Source organism: Chroicocephalus ridibundus, chromosome 3, assembly GCF_963924245.1.
Source record: "Chroicocephalus ridibundus chromosome 3, bChrRid1.1, whole genome shotgun sequence".
In the NCBI taxonomy this organism is placed as follows: Eukaryota; Metazoa; Chordata; class Aves; order Charadriiformes; family Laridae; genus Chroicocephalus; species Chroicocephalus ridibundus.
In genome coordinates, this window is record NC_086286.1 from 59,369,255 (window position 1) to 59,388,342 (window position 19,088).

General features: G+C 35.3%; 1 protein-coding gene across 14 annotated transcripts in view; it reads right to left on the bottom strand.

Moving 5' to 3' along the window:
- Positions 1 to 19,088, bottom strand: part of SYNE1 (spectrin repeat containing nuclear envelope protein 1) — a 308,297-nt gene that overhangs the window by 200,873 nt on the left and 88,336 nt on the right. For all 14 annotated transcript variants that reach the window (XM_063329322.1, XM_063329317.1, XM_063329326.1 and 11 more), the window contains 14 exons: positions 18,290 to 18,386; positions 16,519 to 16,721; positions 13,982 to 14,146; positions 12,296 to 12,448; positions 11,714 to 11,857; positions 11,189 to 11,362; positions 9,254 to 9,412; positions 7,163 to 7,327; positions 6,443 to 6,577; positions 5,390 to 5,548; positions 4,953 to 5,161; positions 4,572 to 4,680; positions 3,175 to 3,339; positions 1,065 to 1,232 (listed from right to left, as the gene is read on the bottom strand). In XM_063329322.1, coding sequence (XP_063185392.1) covers positions 1,065 to 1,232; positions 3,175 to 3,339; positions 4,572 to 4,680; positions 4,953 to 5,161; positions 5,390 to 5,548; positions 6,443 to 6,577; positions 7,163 to 7,327; positions 9,254 to 9,412; positions 11,189 to 11,362; positions 11,714 to 11,857; positions 12,296 to 12,448; positions 13,982 to 14,146; positions 16,519 to 16,721; positions 18,290 to 18,386 — 2,205 coding nt within the window. The remainder of the gene's footprint in view (positions 1 to 1,064; positions 1,233 to 3,174; positions 3,340 to 4,571; positions 4,681 to 4,952; positions 5,162 to 5,389; positions 5,549 to 6,442; positions 6,578 to 7,162; positions 7,328 to 9,253; positions 9,413 to 11,188; positions 11,363 to 11,713; positions 11,858 to 12,295; positions 12,449 to 13,981; positions 14,147 to 16,518; positions 16,722 to 18,289; positions 18,387 to 19,088) is intronic.

Below are 19,088 nucleotides of genomic sequence, written 5' to 3' on the forward strand. Positions count from 1 at the left end.
TCAATTCTGCTCTAGGTACCTTCAGCTCTTTGTCAATGTCTGTTTTTACCTTAAAAGACTCCATATCAAAAGAAGGAGGAGAGTCTGAGAACTCAAGGAGAAGTTAACTGTTCCTACTCCCTATCGTATGATGGATAAGGAATGTAGAGTATTGAAAGAAGAAATATGAACCTTAACACATACAATAGGTTTTACAAACACCAAAGAGTTTAGATAAGACAGAGGTAAGACATAGTACTGCCTGGTCAGACAATAAGATATGCTCAACCTTACAGAAATAGATGTTAATATAAAATGCTTATATAATGCCCAAGCACTGACAGTAAATTATTCTTTTTCTTATTAATTATTATTAAATTATTCTTATTTTCTTATTTTATATGCTTTGAGCAGGACTCGAAATTAATTTCCCATATTTGGCCTTAAAACCCATGACTCTTGCTGTATGCAACCCATATGATTTATTATTACTGTAGGCTGCAGATGTTTTGATCTATTATCAGTGCTCAAAAAGCTTCCTGTTCTACTCCTACAGACTGGAGGCAAATCTGTCAGTGCAGTAGCTACCTAGAGGAGGACATGAGGCTAGAGGTACACCTCCTCTCCAGCACTCCACCAACATGAGTTGGTGCCACATTAAAGCTGATGAAGTTGAGAAATTTCCAAACTAGGATCAAGCCATATTTACCATGGTCAAATCTGACACGCAAACTTCAAAAAGGTAAAAAGAGAGAGACTACATATTTGCAGAGTAGAGTTACCCAAAATTCCAGGGAAACGAAGACTGTTTTTCAGGTGTTCTGTGCCCAAAAAACCCATGTGAAATAAAAGGATATTCAATAAAAGTTGAAAACAAGCTCATCTTTGGGCATTAACATTTTAAAAATACTGAGTACTATTTTCATTATAAGAAATCAATACTAGGCCATATGAGACCATTTCCTTTATAACTCTTTCAAGTTTAAATATAAAGAGTTATGCTAATGGACATAAGAAAAATTAGTAATTACATACACTCTACTGTAAAAAAAAATACTTAATATGCACATAAATAATTGCCCTACCTGATGATGAAGTAGTAGTTGCTGAGCTTGTAATAAACTTTCTGTATCCAGGATCTTTTCAGCCTCTGCTTGGGCTTCTTTAGAGTTGTTGATTAACTCTTCTATTGCACTTTTAACTTCTTCTTTGTACTGGACACAGTCTCCAACAGTACCTAAAGTCTTTTCAACCTACAATTACGGATAATTTTAAGTATTTCATGTTGAAATGTGCATCTATATTTTAAGGGCACATTTATATTTGGAATATTTTTTTCAAAAAAATATAGCAAATTGTCTAAATTCAAACCATTTTTGTCTCCAGCATTCTTAACAGACACCTTTAACTCTACATTGAAAGAGTGACTGTAGACTTAAATGTCACCAAGGAGACCTTTGTCTTGTTTAGATGCACTCCCTATTATATTATCATATGGTAAATAGCTGTCTGTGACAGCCCCTTATAGGTGAAACTTAGAAAATATATGCTGTCCTCACCCTTGCAAGCTGACCCAGATTCTGAAATACCCGCGCTACTCAACTCACAAAAAATCCTTTTGCCTTTTGGGTCTTCTAGAGCAATGCCCTGGTGAATCACAAATGTATTAAAATGCCCCGTTACCCTGGTTTTATGGACCGTGATAAGCATGTGGTGCAATACGCAGTCTCGGTTTGCAGAATTTTGTAAAGAAAATGATATATCCATTCAACATATCATAAAGTTCTTTCTTCTTTGCACGATGTGGCTAACTACTTTTACCTGATTCTCAGTACAGGCTCTGTTCCTCAGACAGTTCCTATGTTTTAAGGTTTTAATCATAAAGAATTCTAGAACTAAGAAACTCCTTTCTTTTCTTCCCCTCCTTTCTTTCTTTCCAGTGCATATTCACTTTGAAGAGTCATTCAGATTCAAGCTATTCTCTTTCCTGTTATATAAATGTTTAGTCTTTACTATCCAAAAAACATTTGGATACTGAGTATCAGTCCTTGTCTAAACAGTCTCATCCATCTGATTAACAAGCTGTAAATTTAGCTGTAAAGAGTATTCGGACTGTTAAGAATCAGCAGTCTCTTAACTATAGAATAAATTGCCATTTAGATTATGCTTTTAGATTCAGAACAAGTTTAGATTCTAGTTCTTATTTTCTTTTTTACCCTTCATGAACTCGTGCTCCCCTTAGTTCTGACTTTTGGAGAAAACAACACGAAAAGTGCTTTAATACAAATTATAAATAATAAAAAAATATATTATCTTAAATTTTTTTGCAGTCACTTGGAAATCAGAACATTGGTTCCTCCAACTTTCCAACCCGTTTTCATTCCACAGAAGTTTAGAGGAGATTCAATAAATACATAGAACTTTTATACATTTGGAACACCTACAAGGCCTCCACAAGAATCAACATTATCAATGGAATTGGAAGCCTGAACTCTTTCTCTGTCCTGAGCTCTTTTTTCAAATGGACGTGTTCTGCCTTCTACATGTAAGATATTCTAAGTTTCTCCTGATCTTTCTTTTTACTGTGAAAACTGTGATGCAGTAAGTTCCCTGAGATCCCACAGAACTCAAGGGTTCAGTGGATTCTAAGGTTTTGTCTATCAATTAGAAGTTTCCCATGGTTTCACCAGTTACAGTATCTCATTATCATTCAGATCTCAGGGAACTGCAGCCTTTTCCCGCAAATTCAGTGCATGATAGACATTCTGAATGATTTGAAACTACCTCACAGTAGTGTCTTTATTATTTCAGCAGAAGTGATACAGAAATGAAGATCAAGTCAAATTCTATATCCACTAGCTGATGTACATCACTGTTTTACTGATGTTCACTAAGACCTGATTTCAGAAAAGTATCTTTTGCCTCTAAAAATAGTGACATTTTGATTCCAGAAACATTAACTATGATGCTTTCCACTGCTGCAAAGGGAAAAGATCCATTACAATAATGTCAGTATTTTTTGCCTGCTACTCTCAAGGCTTTGCTACCTGGGGAGTACAAATGAGTTCTTCCGTTGCTGAATGCTTGCAGTTTAATTAAAAAAACACAGTAGGGAACTTATGCTTGTGAAGCCATGATTGACGTCATTTCATGTGACACTGTAAATAAAGAGTTCTCGTGTCCCTCATACTGTACCTCAGCCAGCAAATCTAGGAGTCCCTTGAAGTCACTGGAAAGTTTACAAAGCTCATCCTCTGTCTTTTTGGCCTCCAAATCAGGACATACTGCAGTCAAAACAGCAAGTCTAGATTTCAGCCAGCTGTGATTTTCTCCTTGCCTGTTAATATGCTTCCTAATTTCCTATGGAAGAATCAAAACGTATTTTCTTCAAATAAACAAAATATATTAATAAGTGACATCAAAGATTAGTAGTTTAAATGTTGTTGTTCTTATCTTGAAACACAAGAAATGTAGTATTTTTCTATTTGCATACCCTATCTGATTCTGTTCCAGTCAATGCCTAGATTTTTGCATTTCCTCCACGGACTTTACTCCACTGCTACTCATTAGACTGGTCTTTAACAAGAAGTAGTGGCACACATTTTCCTCACAAGCTAACATTTGTATCTACAGATAGATGATTGATACCTTGTATGTATTTTCCATATATTGACCAAATTTCTTAGTAAGCATTTAGATCTTAAATGCTGACTTTCCCAAACATAAAACTTCACGTGATATAACATTTTGTGTATTTTTCCTAGTTAAATAGCTCCTTTTCTCACTTTTCACTCAGTAGTTCACAAAAATTTTTGTGCCAGTGCTGATGAGAAGTTGCCGGAAGTGAAACTGCCATCAGACTTTTTGGAGCAGAAGCACCCATTAAGCTAAAGCTCTATCTGCTTTATCAAGGTCATCCTAACTATGTTTCTCTGCACAGTTAGCCTCATAACCTGCTCATGGCTTCCACACAAACTCCAACAGTATGTGACATTCCTATTTTTGCTCCTAATATGTGAAATAATAATTAAAAAAAAGAAATAAGGGTCGAGCTAGGTCTCAAGTAACATAATAAATTATTGCCTAAAACTAATTTAATGACTCAATCTTCCATTATTCTAACACTTCTGTTACCAATCACTAATGCAAAAGCTAATGGTAGGATTTCTTTGCCTCCCCTATTACACTATCATAGAAGAAAATTTTTATTATAGAAGATTTCCCTAAATGTAAGACAGTAACTTGATCCTTCAAAAACTCCCAGTCCAGAAATTTTGGCTTTTCTTTGCACAGCACTTTTAACTGTGCACACAGCAGGATGAAGGGCAAGCATTTATTATATCTGCTTCTATATTTTGGATGTTCTGAATATACAGGCAAAGGAACCTGCCATTCTCTAAATTAAAAGTAGGAACTTCTGCCACACTTTGTTGCATGTGGAACTTTTCCTGGAAATGTTTTTAAGAATATCAGGAAACAGCAGAGCTATTATGGTCTCCATAGTAAAAGTCACACAACTTCAGAACACAGTTTTATCCAGAGTCCCAGTAGCAATGACTGTAGCTTTTTTAGAATATAAGCCAAGGGCTCACCCCCAAAGATGATTTACATTGCTTGTATTTGGCAGTATCATTGACACTTTCCTTTATCTTCTTTATCTCTCTTTCTGTTGAGGAAATCCAATTTGCCAATTCAGAAAATCTGAAATAAAACATCACGTAATGCAACGCAAACAAAGAAGTTAGATAAAAATTGCCACCACCAAATGATAACCTTAAATTTAAGACAAAAAAATATAAAATCAACTCAAAACCCCACTATAATTTGTGGAATTACTACATAAAGTATGGTTTTCTTCTTGAAGCTAGCAACACAGTATCATTCTTTACACAGTGGTACTGTTCTATGACAACATTTAAAGGAGTGACCACACATAAGGCTCTGTGACACCCAGCTAGCAATGGAGCTGACACCTGTTCTTGTAGCCCTTCCAGGTGTTCGAGTGCTCTGTTAGCTTTACATAAGTGCTGTCTATCTGGGATTTTAGATCCTTCAGGATTCGTTGGCTGCTTTCCAATGTAGCCCTCACTGGATCAGAAACTGGCAGTTTTTGGCACAGTTCTTCAATCCTTTGTAGCCTTTTCTCACACAGCTGGTAAGATCCCTTGTCACCGAAGAACAACTGATGGGAGACAGCAGAAAATTCAGTAAAAATACAAATTGGCAGAAATCACAAACCATATCTATATATCTGTTATAAACTGTACTAAGCTCAAATCAAAATTTTTGTTAAAGGCCCCGAGGATTGACCTGATGTAGTTGTGCACAGTGTTTGGTGGTTTAAGAGTTGGTCAGACCTTCTGTTTATTATTGACATTGAAATGCCCACGTGGTGGCATATAATTCATACCTTGTGTTCCTCAATCATCCTTTCATTGCCTTCTCTTGATAACACCTTGTTCTGTCGAGCTAGTTCGGCTTTGCACTCCTCCACTGTGACTAAGAACCTGCTTTTCTGTATTTCTATCTTCAAGTGGATCAGATGATATGGTGCTTCTGTTTGAAGATCCTATACAACCACAGGGGCAATAAACAAGCACAGAGATAAAACACTACTCTCATTAGCTCAGTGTCAAGTTACTACAAATAAATTATCAAAAAACTGCTACTACGGAAAAATAAAGCATATATATGCATGAACAGATGGGGTTTTCTCCATATTTATTTAAGTAAATAAAGCAACTCTGTTACCAACATGTTACCAACTCTTAGTTGTAAGATCATAAGTTTTTGGGGACCAGAATATGTATGTATAAGGCACATTACAGAGACATCTTGATTCCTGGCAAGATATACCAAATATTTCCTGCATAAAATAATAAAACAAACAATAACAGTGATACTATATTCACAACTGCCTCCAGAGGTTCCTGTTTGCATGCTAGTGAAAAACAACTCATCCATCACTCCAGCTTTGACCTGCAACATGCTGTAGCAGGCAAAAAATTCCATAGCTTATGAACAATGTTTGTTCAGTTGTTAGAGGCTTTGGCAGAAGCCACAATCTAAACTCATAGCCTGATCTCTAAAAAATTCATTTTATTAAGGTTGGGAAAGTAACTGCAATCATCCAACATCCGCATAAAGAAAGGAAAGCTAGCATCTATTCTCCACAAATGTTCTTAACGCAGGTATCATTATGACTGTACGTAGGGGAAGAAATTAAGGTTTCATAATTAATTTCTTACATTTTTTGACTTTTGACCACTTAACAGGGTTTTTTCAAGAGGATATTTGCACGTTTCACTGTATCTAATGTTGTAAAATACATTTTTTTTTTCTAATTGTACAGGAATAATGCAACTTTTTATTTTACTTTATTTTAATTTTTTTCAACATATAGGTCATGCAGAAACATTCCAAAGACTTACAATTTCCAGAGACATCATTCAATGTCACTAACCTTCCACTGCCTATGAAGTTTTCTCACAGCTTCCTGCAGGTTGTGTTGCTCTTGTTCTGGGAGAATGTCAGTAAGTTCATCACAAGCTTTCAGAAAGGCATTTAAGACTCTCTGATCCAACTGGTTAAAGAATTCCTGCAGTTGAGGTGGAAAGTGAGAAGGTGAGAAGATGAAGATGGCTATTGATATGGTAATCTGCCAACATGAAGTTCCCTAACACACTCTAAGTTTCAAGGTTACTTCTGCTACATTAAAGAACTGAAGTTTGAGCTAAGGAAAGAACTATTTCTAGCTATTTAAAGTCCAAAAAATTAATTTACTCTCAGACAGTACACTGAGATGGTATTTCAACATGAATACATTTTAAAGCTATATGCGTAAGTAATGGTTATAGTACATATATTCATCTGAAAAAAAAAAAAAGGAGCAGATGTGTGAGACTAGCAAAATGCAGTGTCCTCACTCCCAATGGTTCTACTGGCAAAACCAACCCTAATTTCTAGGAGGTCTTCTCTCTTCACCTTCTGGTTACTTACATTCTTCAGTAAGAGGGGTGATCCTTTTTCCTTTTTGTTTTTCAAACTTAACATTAGTTTGACCTGATCTGTATAACTTCTATACATAAAAGAAACCCACATCAAATTTAAAATTAAGTAGGTTTTTCACTTGTATGTCATGCAGTCAAAGATTTCCATGAGGAATGTCAGAGAATTTACTCACGCTATGTTTTCTGAGAAGTTCTTCAGGATTTCCTTTTTCTTTTAAGCAGGAATTGGCAATCTGTATTACATTCTCCAGTTCTGCTCTAGACTCCTCAAATTTCTTCATCAAACGGCTATTTGCTTCTATGTTTTTTCTCCAGTCACCAGCTTTCCTGACCATATTCTGAGTTATAAGCAAAGAAAATAAGCTGGTGCTTTCTCATTGATTTTTATTTGCTCTCTTCTACCATGATCTTCCAAAAATGCATTTGATTGGTGTCACTCTTTCAAATATATGCCGTTGACAAGTGTTTCTCTCTTTTATACTCCCATTTTCCCAATTTTTAATACTTATACATATTATATCATCCTTCATTCAAATAAAAATGGGTAGCTACCTAATATATAGGTGTCTCTGATACCTTCAGAATGCCTCTGCCATTTGGCTACTCTTTCTTTCCTAAAGCCTGCTTTCAAATGTATGGGTAAAAGCTTACCATTCCATTTTTCTTAGTAGTAGACTAATTCCTCCTACATGACTCTACATGAACGTGGTGTGACCTATGGATCCAACTGGTTTCATGCTACAGGTCTTCTGACCTGGAGGGGGTTTATATGATTATCACACTAGTAGGCTAGATAAGAAACCAGGCAGAAAGCCACTTAAAAGAAAGGCGGCAAATTTTGTGATTTAGTTGCTACTCTGAAATCCTCTTGTTTTGAAACCTTAGTTGCAGCTCTTTCTTACTCTGCTCGGTAGTCTGCCCCAGTGCACTGCATTATCCAGTGGTCACAGCTCCATAAGCAAGTAAAAAATTTACCATGAGAAATGAACAGCCTACCAGTTCATCTGCAGCAAGATATTTGCAATGCTGCTTACTAACCACAAACTTTACCATCCTCACTGATTACAGTGTAAGGAATTGTAATGATTTTACCTAGTGAGCTAATCAAATCTGCAGTTCTCAAACATCTTTCTAAACCATTTTAAAGTTTCCTGATAAAAATTTTTATAGATTCATTTAAGAATGTATTCTTTACACGAGAAAATGGCAGTTTCCAGATTCATAAATATTTTAACTCTGGGTAGACCACATTTTGTATGGTTATGCCACGTTTTGTAGGTTCATTTTCCAACACAAAAAGAGACAAATCTCCACCCATCTTTATAGAAACAAAGTAGTTAATGTTTAAAATGGTAAATTTACCAAGCTACAACTGTATCTTCTTCTGTTACTATAAGCTAAACTTAATGATTTCTAAATTGTAAACCAAAACCCACTGATCTTTCACTACAATTCAAAAAATAGAATATAAATTTTGAAATCCACCTCTCAGAAACAGATCTTTACTGATAGGTGATTTTCTGTAGATTTAAATTCAATTTAGATATCTTTATATTGAACAATAATTGCCTGAAAACAAATCTAATAGAACCCAACATCTGGAGATATGACTCCAAGATAATGGTTAATTTCATGCCAGAGTGGGGCTAGACTGAGGCTGAATAGCCCCAAAATATCAACATGGCTAATAACAACATAGAGCTCTACAGGTAAGGGGGATTATAGCCCAAAGTACACATCTTTACATTAACAAATGCAAATACATATTTGCAACTTTCCATATTCACAATTCACTGCATTTTCCGAGGAAATATAAAGCCCAGCAATTGTAGCGTTTGCAGAAGTTTACATCTTCCATGCTTTGCGTGAAAGGGTATGTATGGGAATATAGGAGCAAATAATTAGCCAAGGAAAGAGCCAATTTCTCTCCTCCAAAGTCAGGAGAAACACAATACAGTGCAGCCCTAGCAGGTGGATTTCAGGTTCCTCATTCCAAAGGAGCCTGAGACATGTGAAAGTTCTCCTTAAAACCCAGGTTCTTCTGAGGTAGTCTCACCTCTGAATAACTGCATGGAGAACATGACTGCTAGTCCCCTGACCACTTAGTACCTAATACAGGCAAATCCTTAATTAATAACTTGACACCAGACAGGAGAGCTCTCTATGACAGTAGATACAGAGTCATGAAATGGAGACATGGTAGGCCGGATGAGATGCATATGAACAAGCTTTCAAAAATAGGCACAAAGGTATGACATAATTACCTGAAAAGTAATCTGAACTTGTGTAACTTTCTTCTGAAATGTTGACTGATGGAAATGTTGTAACACTTCACGCGAAGCCACACACTGCAGGATACTCTGACTATTTCTCTCAATCAGGGACAAATCTTTCTTGCAGTTTTCTTGATAAGCTACCAAATCCTGAAAGAAAAAAACATATATCCACCCTGGCCAGGAACAAAGGAGAGAAAAGTTTGGCAAAATAACAGGAAGATATTTTTAGACAATAAGAACAAAAGTGATGAGATCAAAGCACCACGACAAACAGACTACACAAAATGCTATATGGAATAACACAGACCACACAACTTCTGCCTTGTATGAAGAGTCCTGTACCCAAACAGAGCTCTATCTATTTAAAAAAAAAAAAGAAAAAAAAAAAAGACACAGAAGACACAGATGTGTACCCATGCCTTTCAGATAGCTTTAGAGAATGCAGATCAACACATTATTCTGTGATTTAATTTTATGGAATGTCTGTATTTTTTGTATAATTGTAAGTAGGCAGCAGCACAAACAATAGAAGATGGCAACTCTCAGTATCAGTAGCAGGTTAGAGATGTTAATCTTTCTTGCCTTTCAACAAATTAACCTTTCATGTCAACTACTGGAATTTAGATTTCATTACAAATGGCATTAAGCAATGAGAATTATACTTAAAAAAAAAAAAAAGAGAAAGAGAGAAGAAAAGAAAACATTTACGAAGTCGCACAGGCTGAAAAGAAGGTTTAAAAAATCCTGTGGTGAGGAAACTGTTCTTCTACTGAAGGAATACTGTATTACTCAGCATAAATCCCTGTTTACTGCCTGATCAGCAGAAACCAGCACCCTCCATATAACTGATGACATTTTCGTTCCTTGGTTGGCAAACAACTGCAGACGAAACATGTCTTTTTATTGCAACATTCCAGGGCAGGTTAACCTTCAGAAGCAGAGGAAAGGAGCACTCTTATGAGCTGCTCCTAAACCTGCAGGTTGGACACACGACTCAGCCAGTGCTCACAAATAGAAGAGGATTTACTTGGGAAGATAAATGGACTGGCTTGATTCAAGCTCACCAGATAATTTTTTTAATGAAATGCAATAAAAGCTTGAAGTCACTGGAAGAGAAGATCCTTCTTGTTGAATTATTGGGCCAATCCCCAGAATCATTATAGGCTGGAACTAATTTTGTTTTTCATATAGATATACACATATACATATACACACACACATATACACATACAAACACTTGAAATTAAATCTCTTTGTTCCAATATTTTATTTTTTTTTTCACAAGGGTCTCTAAATGGTTTTGAAAGACTTCAGCTTCCCATATAAAATCCATTTAATTACATTGCCTGTCAAAACCAACGCTAATGAAATGTGCACATCAATTTTGAGGGACTATTTCTAGGTTATATACCACATATACCCATGGATAAATGCCAATACCTACACAAGATCCTCATATTTTCATTTATCTTTCCAAGTGAGTTTTGACTAGCTCTGAATTCTTCCAGAATTAAATGTTTATTGATTAGGTGGAAAAGTTAGTGTTCTACTACATTAGAAACCACTTCCAGACTGCTAAGAAACTTCCATAATTGTCCAAGTAAACCAAGGGAAGTTCCTGATCATGTTATTTCATCTGCTTAATAAAAAACCCAATGTTTTTCTGATACTTCAGTCCAATTTCCACTAGATATAAAAAAAAAAAAAAAGTTTTACATTCACTTCTTGGATTGAAACCATGGGCACCAGGAGGGAACTCAAGTTTTCAATATTTATGCCTAGTTGACTTTATGATAGGCTATGTTTGTTGCCTGAACATGAAGAAACATTTGCTCAGCTTACCAAGGTGCAATCCAAATTCCTAGAAAGCTAATTGTAAATACTCAGAGCAGCAGATCTTTGTAAGATGTTTTTGAAACTTACTTGGGCTTTTTGTTTAAGAACAGTTGTGGGTTGTGCTTCAGGATCCAGGATAGAAATTATTTCATTTACTTTTTCAAGAGATTCATAAAAATGTGTGATTTGTTTCTCCAGTTCTTCCAGTGGAGACAGTAGATGCTGGCATTCATAGAGCAGCGCACAGGAATACTCCTTAACCTTTTGGCCATTTTAAAGAAAAATAATTATTAAAAAAGTTGTAAAATTCAAAAATAGCAGTTATATAGTTCATATTTATATATAAAAAGGGTTTATATAGTTGCTACCTGTCTCTCTTAAGATAGATCAATCCTGATTCTGTATTACTTCTTAAAGAAAAGAATATGAAATTTAAGGTTGGTAGTCTTAAAGTCTAAATGAAGTAACATTTTTGTCCACCCTGAATCAATCTATTGTTACTATAACTACGTATTTGCTAAAATGCACATATCTGAGCATTTATGTAGGGAAGCTAACTATTCATCAGTTCAACAGTCAACAACACGTGTAGTAGAAAAAGTATTCTGCAACCTTGCTGAGCTGCTCTTTGATCCTTGTCAAAGTTCCAAGCATTTCATTTACTTCCTCTTGGGAAACTTCTTTTGTAACAAGTTGCGCTGTTCTTGTAACCATTTTGTACTGAGCTTCCATCGCAGGCAATTTCTGCTTAATGTCCTGAAACAAATGTTTAAAAAATATTTCAACAACAGCATTTATACATTCATGGGAGATACAAGTCTGTTCTCAAGATATAAAATACATATATTCCAATTATCAATTGTCTTCATTGCTGATTTTAGTGAACACTGGATCATATTTCAAATGCATGAAAACTGTGCCATAGGGTATCAGTCAGCTCACCTGAATGTGGTTTGAAACTACACAGAAAGAAATATTCAGTGGGGACAGTGTTTTGGAAATGTACTCTAGAAGCGTCACTCATAGAATACAATGATTTATATTAGCTATAGCAGAAATTATACAAAAAACACCACTGGTTAAAAAAAATAGTAATAACTGAAATGTATACTAAAATAACTTCACGCTCACAGATTTAGTTACAAGTTTCTCTCTTACAAAAGAGAAAGAAAGGAATGAAAGTAAAATACTTACTTCTAAATCTTGTACAAACATTTTGACATCAAGGAAGGACACTTCTACAGGGACTGAAAATTTCCTATTGCTTCCATCAATAAAAGCTGTCAAATGGGCAACACCATCCAAGTATTCCTTCCTTATTTTGTCTAGTTCATCTGCTCGAGCATACTAAAAAAATGTAAAGTAAAAATTAATAAACAAAAAAATAAATACCCCAAATGAGATACCTGGCAATTAAGTAATGACTTAAGATAATTAGCATGTTTTGAGTGCAGTTGTCTGCTGGACAAATGGTATTCAACAAAATACAAAATAATTTGTATTTTGAATCTAATCTAACTTAGAAACTAATCTAAATTAGTTAGACTCTAATCATCTGCATTAGTGTCAGTAGTGCTGATACTAAAAAGAACAACACTCATAGAAGAGATCAGTCTTTTTTTAAGGTTTGGATCACTTGGAGAACACCAGACTCCTTTGTTTCTAACCTAGAATCGACATCTCAAATAATTTCTCATTACCTACAGTATCAAATTTGAAAAATCAGCAAAGAGAATAGAAAATGAAAAGCCTAGAAAACCTGAAGGATAAATAGAAGAACTGCTGGCTGAGGAAAGGTAAACACAGGTCTTAGAAAGTGGAAAGAGCTGTATGACAGAAATGGTGAAAAGCCAGTGAGAAAAACACCATATAGCCAGCACATGAAAGAAGCTGCATAAGTAGGGGAAGAGACATTTACATCCTGGGCATTAGTGTTTCACAGTGAATCATCCTAAATACCATCAGCAAATAAAGCTTGAGAACATTCTAGTCAACGGTTTGGAAAAGTTACAATAAAAAGGGGTCAATCATTATTTACTTTTCCATTTAACTTGACTGCAATGGGAATAATCATGCCAGTAAAGAAAATAGATTCAGCACTTTCAAATAGGCAATTGCTATTTAAAAATCAGTGGAATGGGAAAATATCATTAAATGTATATTGACAAAGGTCCTTCCTAATGTGTTTATGATGTGTGAAATACTTCTGTGTAATTTAGCTCACATCTTCTCTTTGCTTTTTAAAGAGCAAATACAGAAACAACAATTCTTTTCCAAACAGTTGACCCTCTTCCACAAGATAAAGGGTATTTTTTCCATTTATTATCAGTGCCTCCTTTTACAAAAGATTGAAGTAATGTCTGACTGATTTGGGAAAAACATTCAGTTAATTAACTCGTATTGTACCTGCTTATGGCTGCAGTACAATAATTGAATGCAACTTTCATTAAAGAGCGGTAAAAGTAGTCACTTTCACCATTTTCACTGTTCAGTTTTACAGAGCTTTTACAACAACGATAGCTACTTAAAAGAAATAACTTTCCTTGAAGAACAGCAGATGATAAGCATAAACAATTCATATGCATAAGTCTACATATTCACTGTATCAAGACAGGAGACCATATAGAAAAAAAATACAGCTTATACTAGCTGGAAATGTCCAAAAATAAAAATAAAAAGCTGTATAACCAAAAACATAAACAAAGGAAAAGCCACAATAAAATAAATTGCTGTCAGGGATTAATTTCTATTTAAATTAACGACGAATAGTTAGAGAGTTTAGTAAGTTGTCCTATAGCCCTACTAGTGAGGCAAATTTGTCTTGCTTGCATGGAAATGACAAAGTAAATATTTAAAAGTAACAACAGCAAAACCACGTACCTGCTTAACTTGCATAAACAATTCTCTCCATCTTCCATTTAGTAACAGAAGCTGCTGTTTAAGATCTCTGGAAATGGTCTCATCACATGTTTCAATCAGAAAATTACCAGCATCATTCATGGCTGTGTGCTGTTGGATCCAATGAGGTAAATGCCGGAAGAAATCCTGAAGAAGAAAATGAAAACACCTCTCCAAAACCTTTTCCATTACTCTTTATCTTAAATCATGAAACTGAAATTTAATCACCAGGTAATGGCTTGATAAAACTCTTTGAACAATTATCCTCTGAAGCTTTTCATATTAGATATGCCATAACAGAATTTTAATGTCTGTGAACATAACCTAGAGAATTAAAAGTTACCACCAGTTTACTTACAGCTCATTTTACTCCAGTGCGTAGCTTCAGTTAAACTAATGGAACTCCTCCTAAGAGAAAGGTCCGTAACCGAAAACACTGTTAGGCTCATCTAATTTCTGTCTTGTCTTGAAACAGTATGGGCTGATATTAACGTAAGCCATATACAGAGTGTAGAGAGATTCTTCCCCTGCTGTGAACCATATGCAGCTTTCCAGGGTCTGGCATCCCAGAAGACCTGAGAAGACTGATTCTTTATCAATGCTTCCTCCTATCTCAGAGTAGGTGAGTGGGGAGGGGAAAGGGAAGGTTGTCACTGATTTTTTTCCCCTGTTCCAGTCAGACAGCCTAAATAGCACAGCCATAGTGACAACATGCATCTTCTAGGCAGGTACACACACAGAAATTTGTAGAGAAGAAAAAGACCAGCTCCCTCCCTTCCTTTTCGCTCTTCAAGACGGGCAATTGTTCCTAAGGCAGATATCTCCAGGCACTGACTACAGCTATACCAGTAAGCAAAACAGGACTCAAATCACTGTCCCATGATTGTCCACTTCTTCTCTGACATAGTTTTGGTTTGTCCCTGCTACCCTTCTCCCAAACAATGCACAATTCAATGCATGGCACATGGTAAGGACGGTTCCCACTGAGAAAGGGGCACTGACCCAGTTTATTTATGACTATTGACATGTAAAAACAGTTCTGATACAACCAAAAAGAAAATGTCAGATGGATGTAATACTGCTCAAATTCGTTGAAGAGAGAATTGAACAGCACAGTGGTTTAAATTCCGAAAGCTGAGATCAGTGGAGTAAAGGTGCTCTGTACTGATGTATCAGTGAATAAACTTAATCATCTCAGTAAACTTTATGCGCAGTTTGAATCTTCTACTTGCAGTGGAGCAAAACCCTTGCTTTGTGCAAAGGCTACCCTCTGCGAGGAAATCCTAAAGAAATTAAATCTACTGAATCTATTACTGGTCAGTTCTCCAATGGTCAGGCTTCCTAGAGGTCAAGAGGTAAAAAAGACATGGAGTAAACTACTCCCGTCCTTGCTCCTGCACACTTATTCCCACAAACCATTACTTATATGTTCAGATTCTGTTTTGAAAATCTTTAAAGTTATGAAACTGATCAGAGAAGTAAATATTTTGATTTTATTCATATATATGGATATAAGAGTATTTCATTTAAAACACTGCCAAGTTAAATTGCATAAAATTATACACAAGGAGCTAAGATCAAGCAGATCAGCTGAGGTCACCCTTCCTGCTCAGTAATAATAAATTTTGGTATTTATATTATGCCAGACTATTGAATCCTTTTCACAGGTGTATTTTTATTTAAAAAGTGTATTCCATTATTTTACATCAATTTAAATGAACAAACTTTTAACAAAAATTATGCTGTTCTGTCATGTAACATGAAAAGCTCTTTCCTGACCTGATGTCATTTTGACATCTTACATCCTATGGGAATTATACTTTGGTGTTAAGAGCTGTATAGCTGCTACACTGGGATTGGATGAAAATTAAATGCAGTATTATTCATGTCAATCTGGGTCGTTATTGAAGTTTCAAAAACATAAATCTTAGTGCCTCGGTACTCCAATATTAGAACAGGAAAAAAAAAAAAAAAGAGACAGCAAAACTGTTTTTATGACCGGAGGTCGCGAAAAGGAACTTTCTAAAAGATTTCTAAAATGCCAGGGAAATGGATTAATTACCCATCAAACATAACAACGCATATTAAATAATGTTGTTTTGTGAAGGCAACTAATATTGAAATCTGTCACCTATGTGGTAGAAAAAGCAGTGGAAAAGGTAATTTTAAGTGTCTTTATACCTAGGACGTGATGATGCGCTTTGGTGTTAAGAGCTGTATTTGCCTTTGAGTGAATCAAGTAACATTCTTATCTCTGAGCAATACTGCTGTCTTATATTCATGTCAAAGATGCCTCTTGCCATGTTATCATAGATGATGCCTTCCTTCATTGAGTAGTCTCTACACCCTACACATGCAAACATTGAAAAACCTATGATGAATGTAGAAAGCGTGCCAGAAACTGAAAAAATCTCTCCCTCTTGCATGACATTTTCTAAAACAACCTAAACACATGCAAAAACTTGTCCCACGTTTCATAATTTACAAAATAGCCATATATATATGGTATTACTGCATACCTTTTTAGAATGCTCAGGCTGATTCAGCATTTTTTCAGCATCTTCTAGCCAAGCTTGTAGACCTGCCACAGTGCTGCTATATCTGTCCCAATTAGCAATTACTTCTTCCAACATGCTTCTTACACTTCTCACCTCTACCGATAGATTCCTCCACTGTGCTGTTGTTTCAGTCATGAATTTCATCACATTCTCAACTTCTTCCACTGAGATACAGGAAATAATACATTGATTATTTTGGTTTATTCGTATTTCTGTAAAGCTTAATTTTATGGTATGTTTATCCATTCTCAACAGGGAATTATATTTTACTGCAACTTCTGTTTCAGTAGGCTTTTATATACATATGCTCAGTTCACAGCCCAATTTTAGTGCAAAATTATGGCTGAGAGATTAAACCTGTTAATTAAAGACTAAGGAAAGTACACAAAATGAGTACTATATTAAAACAGTCACACTGCATATTCAGTGTGGTGTTCATTTCTAACCTGTAATGAAAGAAATCAAGAGAGAAAGTTTCGTTAAAAAAGCAGAAAACAATAAAGATGTATAATGTATGAATAAACATTTCTGCATTGAAAAGTACTGAATGAAATTCTGATCTTCTTTCCACCAACTTTAAAACCAAACTGTGTAATTTTTGCCATTTAATTTTTAGTATTTTCCTCACGGCAATAAAGGAACAAGTATGCCCTCATTCCAGAAAAAAAAAACAAAACAACACACAGAGAGGAAAAAAAAGGATCCAAGCAAATCCTGAGACTTCACAAAACATGCAGAATATAGATAATTAAAAAAAAGATTTTTTAGCTAAGGTGTCCTCTAATTTGCACTGATGTTTCTGAATTCATATAAATGAGTAGCTGTCCTTAAGAAAATAATTTGTTATTGGATTTTTTTAATAGCATTGAATAAATCTATGAATTTTATTCTTTGTAAGAACACCTTGTAAAAAATGTTTACTTCTGTAAAATTTGAGTGTCACCATTATCAACTTAAATTTCACAACAAAAAAAAAAAAAGATATCTATTCTCTCTCCACGTTTGCTAATCACTTCAGCAGTTGCAGCAATCCTCCACAGACATCATTGTGTTATCCCCTCAGCAGAGATTAAAGTGATCTCATGCCTGTAACTATCTAGGTCAAGTATTGCCCTCATGAATTCTCATTGAACTCAGCAGAGTTCAGGAATTACAGGAGGCAGCTGTTGAATCAGATACACATTTTTCTCACGTATATCCATACTTCAACTATAATTTGGGTTCCTCTTATAGGTTTTCACAGTTAATGAAGAATCTTCAATAAATCACGGGATACTTTTGCTACTATAACAATACTGAGACCAACTCTCTCTTTGTCTTTTTCTAGTAAATGAAGCCAAGCCAGGGAGCATTTCCAGGGGCCATAACATGATCTTCCCTACTCCTAATTTGGTCTCTGGCACACTTTTGGCCCAAATCAACAACACTGAAAAAATCCAGAAGCTATCATGAACCATGAACTTCTCCCATTAGGAAGCCTGAATATGAACACCCTCTTCTGGAGATTAATAAATTTTAACAGCAGGAGCACAGGCTGCTCCGTACCAGCTGGCTTCATGCTATAGAATATGAGAAATCGCTACCAGAGGCTGTAGCCTCTCTGGTGAACTGCAGCTGCTGTACAGCTCTGCTGCATGGAAGAAACAAATATTAGGAGATCTTTTTAGGGGATACATATGTCCTAAAGAGATCAAAATGGTGTCCCCACGAGGAAATAAACATAGGCACTTACCTGAGCCATTTGCTTTGGCATACATTTCAGCTGCTCTTTTCAAGATCTGGTAAGTAACTTCATACTGCTCAAAGAACTTACTATTTTCAATAACAGACTGAAAAGAAACAAGTATTACAACAGACAAAACAGATGTTAAGAATAATTTCCACAAAATTACACCAAGACAGTGCTGACAACTTTTAGCTTCATTATTTCTCCATTCATTTTTTTCATCAGTATAAAATAATATTTAATTCATCATCATTATAAAATAATAAATAAATTTCACCTTTTCAAATTAATGGTACAGCACTGTCTCCCTTTACAAATATGGTTTCTTTTCTTTGCATACGGAAAGATCATTTAATACGCTCTTAATCAGTCTGCTAGTTGCTGACTTGCTGAAACTCACTACTTTGAATACGATACTTTGAATGTGCAGAAACTGAGAAATATACTTAGAAGTTACTTAATGGAAACTGTTTTATGCTGAAATCTAAGTGGAATAATTTTAATAAAAGAGAAAATTTCATCCATATAGGTCACCACAAAAATCAAATCCAGTTAAACTTTAAAAATTATTCTGTATTCAGCCTTTGCAGAAAGGCAGGTTTCACTTTAAGAGATAAAAACATTTGACTTATCCTTTCGTTTTCCTTTACTTCCTTTGTAATTGGTAAAAATAAGACTAAGGAAACACTGCACAAAGAGATGCTGCTTTTCCAAAGTGTGACACAGCGCTTTTGCTTTGTGAGTGATGTTTTAGCTGTGTAATGTGTTATAGCATGATGAATAATTTATCCGGAAATATTTTGGT